This window comes from Pelophylax lessonae (genome assembly GCF_965119305.1).
Source record: "Pelophylax lessonae genome assembly, chromosome: 12".
Lineage (NCBI taxonomy): Eukaryota > Metazoa > Chordata > Amphibia > Anura > Ranidae > Pelophylax > Pelophylax lessonae.
Genome location: NC_138779.1, coordinates 199,450,399 through 199,460,500, shown reverse-complemented (window position 1 = coordinate 199,460,500; position 10,102 = coordinate 199,450,399). Strand labels below are relative to the sequence as shown.

The 10,102-nt window shown below is 40.4% G+C and overlaps 1 protein-coding gene across 1 annotated transcript; it reads right to left on the bottom strand.

The window, feature by feature from the left end:
- Positions 1–299: 299 nt before the first annotated feature.
- Positions 300–8,148, bottom strand: LOC309567931 (phospholipase A2 inhibitor and Ly6/PLAUR domain-containing protein-like). The gene is made up of 5 exons (XM_082273481.1): positions 8,048–8,148; positions 6,375–6,500; positions 4,728–4,874; positions 2,415–2,564; positions 300–546 (listed from the first exon to the last, which is right to left on the bottom strand). Exons 1-5 carry the CDS (start codon positions 8,100–8,102, stop codon positions 389–391), a joined length of 636 nt encoding a protein of 211 aa, XP_082129607.1. The 5' UTR covers positions 8,103–8,148; the 3' UTR covers positions 300–388.
- Between the last annotated feature and the right edge of the window lie 1,954 nt (positions 8,149–10,102).

Below are 10,102 nucleotides of genomic sequence, written 5' to 3'. Positions count from 1 at the left end.
CAGACAGATCGGACCCCTAACTGACATTTTTGACACCTTTGGGGGTACCAGTGACATTTTTGACAGGTACTTGTCCCCATTTCCAGAAGACCTCACTGTGGTTTAATTGCCAGTTTTCCTTACAACGAATGGCGGCGGCAGCACCCGGGAGCCGATTGAAAAATCAGCTGGGGTGCCAACACTGCTGGATCCCTGGACAGGTAAGTGTCCTAATATTAAATGTCAGCAGCAACAGGATTTGTAGCTGCTGACTTTTCATTTCTCTTTCATTTCACTTCTCTTTAAGTGCAACAAATTACTATAATTTCAATAATCAATGCAAATCATCATCACGCCATTGCTATTTTCAATGTGAGCTGGATTTAAATTTTTGACCGATGACAGATCACTATTCTGGCTTTTTTTTCTGCGGCATAGGAGCTGTAGGGAGATAGCATGTGTTCTCTAATATATAGGATACTTTTGTACTGGCAGATTCACTGTAGTCGTAGTTGCAAGCGTTTGCGCTACTGCATCCTTGTGTTGAGACGTTTACCGACACCCCATCTGTAAAAAGAAAAAAGTCGCTATGGCATTTTACTAGACAGGCAGTGTATACAGGATTCGGAATAAAAAGAGTAGTACAATCCAAATACAAGTCCAAAAGGATTAAAAAAGAACACTTAGTTATCAGTCCTTTTTAGGGCCAGAAGCTCAATGCTCTAAGTTCTCAGCATTAGCTATCAGTGATAAAAAACATTGTATATACATTTGTTCCCTGCAAATTGACCAAAACCTAAAGTAAAAGTTGGGCACACTTACATGGGTTTGCGGCTGCCTCCCCCGCACCTATTTCATTCACATGAAGCTATTACAGTCAGGTCCATAAATATTGGGACATCAACACAATTCTAATCTTTTTGGCTCTATACACCACCACAATGGATTTGAAATGAAACAAACAAGATGTGCTTTAACTGCAGACTTTCAGCTTTAATTTGAGGGTATTTACATCCAAATCAGGTGAACGGTGTAGGAATTACAACAGTTTGTATATGTGCCTCCCAGTTTTTAAGGGACCAAAAGTAATGGGACAGATTAACAATCATAAATCAAACTTTCACTTTTTAATACTTGGTTGCAAATCCTTTGCAGTCAATTAAAGCCTGAAGTCTGTAAGGCATAGACATCACCAGACGCTGGGTTTCATCCCTGGTGATGCTCTGCCAGGCCTCTACTGCAGCTGTCTTCAGTTCCTGCTTGTTCTTGGGGCATTTTCCCTTTAGTTTTCTCTTCAGCAAGTGAAATGCATGCTCAATCGGATTCAGGTCAGGTGATTGACTTGGCCATTGCATAACATTCCACTTCTTTCCCTTAAAAAACTCTTTGGTTGCTTTCGCAGTATGCTTCGGGTCATTGTCCATCTGCACTGTGAAGCGCCGTCCAATGAGTTCTGAAGCATTTGGCTGAATATGAGCAGATAATATTGCCCGAAACACTTCAGAATTCATCCTGCTGCTTTTATCAGCAGTTCCATCATCAATAAATACAAGAGAATCAGTTCCATTGGCAGCCATACATGCCCACGCCATGACACTACCACCACCATGCTTCAAATTAAAGCTGAAAGTCTGCAGTTAAAGCACATTTTGTTTGTTTCATTTCAAATCCATTGTGGTGGTGTATAGAGCCAAAAAGATTAGAATTGTGTTGATGTCTCGATATTTATGGACCTGACTGTATAAGAAAAAAAGGGGCAAGCACCACCTAAGTGCAGTATGAAAATAAGCTGATTTATTCTTAAAGGGTTAAAAACGCTTACAAGATAGTAAATGGAAAAATGCTTATCAAGTAAAAAATGGTATTGGCCGCTCCTCTTCGTTCCCCAGGTACCGTCAACCAAGATCCCGACAGCTGTAGATGGTGTAGAATAGGCTAGGACCCCTAGTTAGGACTAGGAAGTCCTCTGTATTTTTGTGAGTGTTTTAGGGGAGACAATGCTCATATTTGCCAGCACACCACAGATCTCAGATTTTTTTATTGAAGAATGGTCACATAACAAAAAGGTGCAACGTTTCAGAGCCACGCAGCACCTCTTCATCAGGCATGTGATCATTGTACTTCTGAGCCTCATCCAAAAACGCATGCAATGTGAATATTAGCATTGATTTAGGGGGAAAAATACCCGGATAAATGCAGCAGACCTTTCCAACATTTTGAGAATGGATAGTGATTCCAGTATGATGAATGCTTTTCCAAGCAGTACAAGGTTTCCACAATTTAGGAGAATTGTTAGTTTGCATATTTTAAAACCCTAAAGACAGATTTCCTTTACACATTAACATGGCTTTTTTTTTTTAATCAGCAAAATAGGACAGAAAATAAAGTGTTATGGTGATGCTCTTCTTTAAAAAAAAAAAAAAAAAAAAACTTACTAGGGGTAATGAAAGTTGCCCTGAATTTAAAACACTGATCGTTTTCTTGCCAGCAGACTGTTGATCTTGTTGCATTGCACCCATCCAAAGTGTTGTATTCATGGCAAGTTGGACATAGAAAACCTCTCTCTTTAGTTTGATTGAATGGCACTATATAAGAGGAAAAATAAGTAAATATTAAAGTGAAAAAATAAATAAATAAATAAATAAATTATATATGTATATATATATATATATATATATATATATATATATATATATATATATATATATATATATATATATATATATATATATATATGTATGTGTATGTATGTATGTATGTATGTATGTATGTATGTATCTATCTATCTATCTATCTATCTATCTATCTATCTATCTATCTATCTATCTATCTATCTATCTATCTATCTATCTATCTATCTATCTATCTATCTATCTATCTATCTATATCTATATCTATATATATATATAACTGTTGTATATGCCATAGACACCATGTCTTAAAAAACAAATGCATTTATCCCCTTCCTGCCCTCCCCAGCTTTTGTTTCCACAGTTCAGAAGGCCCTGGTGGAAGGATTGTCAATCATTTGACTACTGTCACAGTATTCATGTACCTGAAAGCTGGTCCTGTTAACTACTAACCTTTAGCCCAGACCAAGAGCCGTATGCGGCAGCACGGTCTTTGCAACGGGAGTGTGCATTGAGCATGCTTTCAGAACATGAACGTGCAGCGTACGGGCGTTACCTTTTTTGACGCTGCACATATGTGTTGGGGGGTCATAAAGTGGTTAAAAGGCCAAAACAAACTTTCATTCAAGATTAACAAGTTTTTCTAATTGAAACTTGTATGACTCCTGGGTAACGCTTAGGTGATAACATTGATAATTAGACCCCTTACTAACTATTAAATACAAATAGGTTTATGTTTGCAGGCTGTGAAAAGTGCAATCTCTCTATGCAATCATACTAATGCACAGTGACCGACCAGATCTCATCTGATCTAAATATAGCAGAATTATTTAGTTCTAGCTCTTACTTGCTCAAATTTTCATTTGCATAAACTATATTGTTATATTATTCTCCTTTGAAACATAGCAAAGGGCTAAAATGACCTCTTTGGACTGTGAAGGTTCTTGTTTGTCATGGTGTACCTAGAAGTAGTAAGTCACGTTCAACTGCGCATGTCTTGTAGAACAAGTCCAGTTGAATGTGACCACCTACTAGCTGCAATCTTCTGGGAAGGCTTTTCACAATATTTTGGAGTGTGTCAGTGGGAAATTTCTCCTATTCAGCCAAAAGAAGGTTTTGCTCAGCATTCTAATTTATCCCAAGGGGTTGAGGTCAAGACTCTGTGCAGTTCACCAGAACTTCCTCCACACCAAACTGGTCAAACCAGGGGTACAATCATGAAACATTAAAACACTGCAAAGGGCTAAAATGACCACTTTGGATTGTGAAGGTTCTCGTTTGTTCTGCTCATGGTGTAGCTAGTAGTAGTAAGTCACATTCAACTGCACATGTCTCGTACAACAAGTCCAGTTGAATGTAACCACCTACTAGCTGCAATCGTCTGGGAAGGCTTTTCACAATATTTTGGAGTGTGTCTGTTGGAAATTTCTCCTATTCAGCCAAGAGGGTGTTTTTGTCAGGAATTGATGGATGAGAAGATTTTGCTCATCATTCCAATTTATTCCAAGAGGTCGAGGTCAAGGCTCTATGCAGTCCACCAGAACTTCCTCCACACCAAACTGGTCAAACCAGGGATACAATCATGCTGGAAGAAAAAAGGGACTTCCCTAAACTGTTGACAAAAGCTTTGAAGCCCACAGTTTTCTAAAAAGGCTTTTTACTGAATGTTATAAGTGCCACAAAAAAAAAACAGGACAGCCACACATAGCACTTATCAGTGATCAAGGCTTGATTATTTCCAGCATAAACCAAAAAACATTGCCTTAGTCCCAACCTTGAGACCACCCACTGTAATTTGTTTCACCACCCAAGGTTTAGTCGTAGGAAACACAAGTTAGAGTTGGTGGTTTCCAGGTAGGAACTATGGCTGTGTTTTATGCTGCAATAAAGTCTTGATCACTAGTACATCATCAGCGTGGGGCTGTCCTGCTTTTTATGTGGTTTGTTTGGAGCGAGGACAGTTCCTCCTAGCACCTGAGCTTTGGAAAATAGTGGGAGCTTGTGCCTGTGAGTGAAGGACGCCTGCTTGCTACCTCAAACTGAATGTTATAAGTACCTAAACTCAATAATTTGGAAGGGTGTCCACCTACTTTGGCCATAACTCCTTTGTATACTTACTTTCATAAAAACCAGAGTTACACAGATCTCCTGTACAGCATTTTGGGTAAATCTTTATGTACGAAGTACTGTCTGCAAATGCATAAATGGGTTCATCGCAAAGCAGGTTCATTGCACATCGCTTAGTGATGGAGTAGTGGACTACACCTGCCAAAAATGATAATACATGATAATAAATACTTGATAAATAAGTAGATAAAGAGAATGAATGTTATTAAGAACTTTGGGGATTTTGTTTTGAGGACTTTGGGCTTGTCAGGATTAGGGATGATCGAACTTTTGAAAAGTTCGGTTCGACCAGAATACCCGAATTTCCCAAAAGGTCGGTTCGGATTCCAGAACCCCATTGAAATCAATGGGACCCAAACTTCTGGAATCAAAAAACACCATTTTGAAGCCCTAAAACCCAATAAATGCCCCTAAAAAGTGCATAGGGTTCTGGGGCATGCCCCAAGGACTATGAATCAGGCAAAAAAAAGTTCTTAAAAATTGTCGTTTTTGATAGAGGGCCAATTATTGAAAAAATTATTGAAAAAAAAAATAAAAAAAGATTTCTTTGGATTTAGTGTCTGGGTGGTCTAAAAGGTGTACCTGTGAAGTTTCAGCTCTGTAGCATGTCCAGAACCAGAAAAAAAAAAACAGATTATTTTTATTAGAATTTCAGTAGCGCAGGGATGGTGTTACCCTCCTTTCACACCTTGGCGTTTTTGTTTCAGGCATTTTTCAGGTGTTTTTTGGGCGTTTTTCTGGCATTTTTTTCAAACTACTGTATAGGGGTATATATATATATATATATATATATATATATATATATATATATATATATATATATATGTGTGTGTATATACACATATATATATGTATATATGTATACCCCTAACCCAGAATCTTCATAGTGGGGTCACCCGGGCATGGCAGAGTCAGTTCAAACTAAACTACACTACGGTCACGCTGACACGTAATACTATCCCTACAAAAACTAGATTTTTGACTCTAACTATAGTGGTATATAGTACCCTAAATACACTGCATATCCCTTTCCTCACACCAATAATTGCAAAATGACACTGGAGCTTTACAAGCAGCAGGAGAAACACAACTGCTTCCGCTATCTTCCACAGCCTCTGTATAACAGTGCTAGAGTTTTGGCGGGGCAATGTTATATACTGGGGGGCGTATGGGGGGCGTATTCACTCCTGATTGGCCTCTGGACCCCGTAGTCACTCCAATCACATTTTACTGATGTTTCTGGGCAAATCACAAGCTTTTAAAGCCCAGTTCCTGTCCCATTTCATTTTGGGCGGTTCTGGTGGCAGAATTCGGAAACTTTTACCGCAAAAAGTTCGTAATTTGGCCGAATTTCGAACAGCCAATGTTCGGGTCGAACCGATGGTCGACCTGAACCGTTCAATCATCCCTAGTCAGGATGGGATTCGTTTGACGTCTGTTTGAGGCGCTTCCGAGATCATTCAGAATTCATTGACAAGTGCATTGGAACTGAAATTCACCTTGTCCTGACTTGTAGTTGACCTGCTTAAACCAGGTTTTGTACTCCCTTAGACTTGTATGGGAATGCAAGATCTTTAAAAGTAACAAAAGTCAACACAGGTCCCAAATTTTAGACTATAAAGAAAAGTGCTCTCTTACCACGGGCTCCCAATTCTTCAGAGGTGGTCATGCAACGACTGTTTTCTGGGCATTCCACTTCCTCATGCTTACAGGTCTTAGAATTCGGAGCGAAGCAGCTATAGCACTTGGTGTTATAAGCCGGGACTGAAATATATAAGAGATTAATAAGGTCATTTCATTTTGTAAATGTGTGTGCATACTTCCCTACACACGGAAACATGTAACCTGTAGAAAATGTTCTGGCTTTCTGGCAGTATAGGCTGATTCATATGATGGTCATATCCGTGAAACTTTTCTGGCAATTTTGTATGTTTTTTTTTTTTTTTTATGCGCAACATACAATATACAACAATATCAAATAAATACATTAACCACTTCAGTCCCAGAAGGTTTTACCCCCTTAACCACTTCTGGACGGGAAGATTTGCCCCCTTAATGACCAGGCCCTATATTGGCACTGCGTTACTTTAACGGACAATTGCGCGATCGTGCGACGCTGTACCCGAACACAATTTATGTCCTTTTTTCCCTACAAACAGAGCTTTATTTTGGTGGTATTTAATCACCTGTGCGATTTTTATTTTTTGCGCTATAATCAAAAAAATAGCGACCATTTTGAAAAAAAAAATTTTTACACATTCTGCTATATGACATTCTCAAAAAAAAAAAAAATTAAAAATCAACATTTTTTAACATTTTAGGCCAATTTGCTTTCTGCTACATATTTTTGGTAAAAAAAATTGCAATAAGCGTATTTTGATTGGTTTGCGCAAAATTGTTTGCGTCTACTAACTACGGGAAAGATTTATGTCATTTTTAATGTTTTTTGTTTTTTTTTACTAGTAATGGCGGCGATCTGCCTTTTTTTTGGGGGACTGCAACATTGCAGCGGGCAGATCGGACCCCTAACTGACATTTTTGACACTTTTGGGGGTACCAGTGACATTACTACAGTAATCAGTGCTAAAAATATGCACTGTTACTGTAATAATGACACCGGCAGGGAAGGGGTTAACTCTATGGGGGATCAATGGGTTAAATGTGAGCCTAGGGGAGTGATTCTAACTGTGGGGGGGGCGTGGCTTGTGAAATGACCATAGAGACATGTGATCCTATATAGAAGGATCACATGAGCTCTGTGATCATTGCAGGGAGAAGAACGGTCAGCTGTGTTTTCAACAGCCGACCATCCTTCTCTCTCAGCGGGGAACGAACGTGGGTGTTAGGTGGCAATCGGAGCCTCCTGACACACGCATCAGCTTCCCCGCTGCCGAGGGGGTGCTGGTGCGCGCCGGCGCACGCTTGCCCCCTAGCCTCCCGCGCTGACTGACGTACTCCTACGTCCGTTTGCGCAGGAGAGCCACCCTGCCACTGGATATATAGTAAGCGGTTGGCAAGTGGTTATATAGAGTATGTGAGTGGAATGATGTCCCAGACTCTCTTGCACCCTGTAAGTCGGGAACTGACCTGAATTTAGCTATTGGCTTAGATTAGTAGATGTTTTAGACTTGCTATGGACTTGTCCTGCATTGAAACTGTGTTTGCTGCCTTTCTGAATAAAAGTCCAGGACACCCCTGCTTGGGCTGTTGCTGGGTGTCCCTGTCTCTTGCATTGCTTACTCCTGCAAATACCAGTTAAGCCTGTCCCCTTACAATATATAAGTATGAGTATGCTTCCGGTTAATACTTACCTATCAACTGCATGAGTAAGAAGAGAAGAAAGGAACTAAAGATAGCTGACTTCATTCTTCCCTGTGTCTTAGTTCTTTGGTGGTGTTGAACATCCAATGCTTCAATGATCTTTAGAATCCTACTCCTAGCTGCTGATATTTATATGATTTTTTTTTTTGGTTCTAGGATATTGTTACAGCTCAGCTCAGAAATATGTTGACATAGAATTTGTACTCAGTTCCTAAATAATTAATCCTAAATTAGATAAGAATAATATAAGGGATAAATAAATGGCACAATTTATTTGGGAAGCCCTAAAGCTGAGAAGGTGTGTTTCTCTGCAGGCAGGCAGTCATGGCACCTGTCTAAGCTGTTGTACTGCAAAATTGAGCAAACACAAGTCCTAAACATAGAATTTCAACATACGGAAAATAATCTGTACATTGTTCCGTAGATCGGGTTCCTTGTCTGCAGAAAGGGAAGACCATATTAAATGGAACACTTACCTAAATTAAAACTTTTTTTAATTCTTTATTTAACCACTTAAGCCCCGGAAGATTTTACCCCCTTCCTGACCAGGGCCTTTTTTGCGATTCGGCACTGCGTGATTTTAACGGACAATTGCGCGGTCGTGCGATGCTGCACCTAAACGAATTTGACGTCCTTTTTTCCCCACAAACAGAGCTTTCTTTTGGTGGTATTTGATCACCTGTGCGATTTTTACTTTTTGCGCTATAAACAAGAAAAGAACGTAAATTTTGTAAAAATAACAATATTTTTCACATTTTTTATATGAAATTCCCCAAAAAAAATGTAAAAATCAAAATTTTTTAACATTTTTGGCCAATTTGTTTTCTGCTACATATGTTTGGTAAAAAAAATCGCAAAAAGTGTATTTTGATTGGTTTGCGCAAAAGTTATTGTGTTTACTCACTAAGGGAAAGATTTCTGTGGTTTTTTTTTAACGCGTAGTGGCGGGATCTGCGATTTTTTTTTGCGGTACTGCGACATTGCAGCGGACAGATCGGACCCTTGACTGACATTTTTGACACTTTTGGGGTTACCAGTGACATTACTGCAGTAATCAGTGCTATAAATATGCACTGTTACTGCAAAATGACACTGGCAGGGAAGGGGTTAACTTTATTGGGGAAGGAGAGCTTAAGTGTGTCCCTAGGGGCGTACTTCTTACTGTGATTGGACATGGCTACTGGTGTAGGAACAGTGATCAACGGTCCTACATAGTAGAACCGTATGATCACCTTTCCTACACAGGGGAGAATGACAGGCGGCTTTGTTTACATCAGCCGCCTGCCTTTCTCCCTTCACAGAGGACGATCGCGAGTGACCGGCGGACATCGGGTCCGCCGGTCACACGCACGGACTTCCCAGGGAACGAGCCGGGGCGGGCATGCGCCTCCGCGGGCACGAGCTCGCCCGCTATTGGCTCACAAGCAACTGACAGGCTAGTGACGTATATATACGTCACTTTGCCTGGCCGGGGCTGACCGCCGCAGTATATGTACTTGCGGCGGTCGGCAACCGGTTAAAGGTATGAACAAATAAGTAACAACTATACTACAAGTCATTTGGAAGTTAGCAACAGAAAGTCCGGCCATATAGTACGGATAACAACCTGGTGCAAGACACGAGATCATAAAACATAGATGTAAAAAGTAACCTGGGCTCGTTTGTCGTCTTGTCTTCAATACTTTGCCATTCACATGCAGTATTATTGTAAGCAAGAGTTGGTATGGAAGGTAGGCCAGCGCCACCCACCCAAAACGCAAAGGGGTAGGAATCCCGGCCGGCATCTAACACTTGGCCGGCAAGGGGGCCTACAAAATCCCCATCCGAAGTGGGGAGGGACCCCGGACCAGCCCCACACCCAATGTTTGGAGCACACCTAGTTGTATTTTGTAACTTAACAGGAGGGATAGGGCAATTGTAATGCCCTAAGGCAGGGAGGAGGGGGAAGGGACATAAGAGAGGGGAGAAATTAAGGTGAGAGAGAGGGGGGATGGAAATGAAAAAGAGGGGGGGAGGGAGAGAAATTAAAACTTTTAAACCATTAA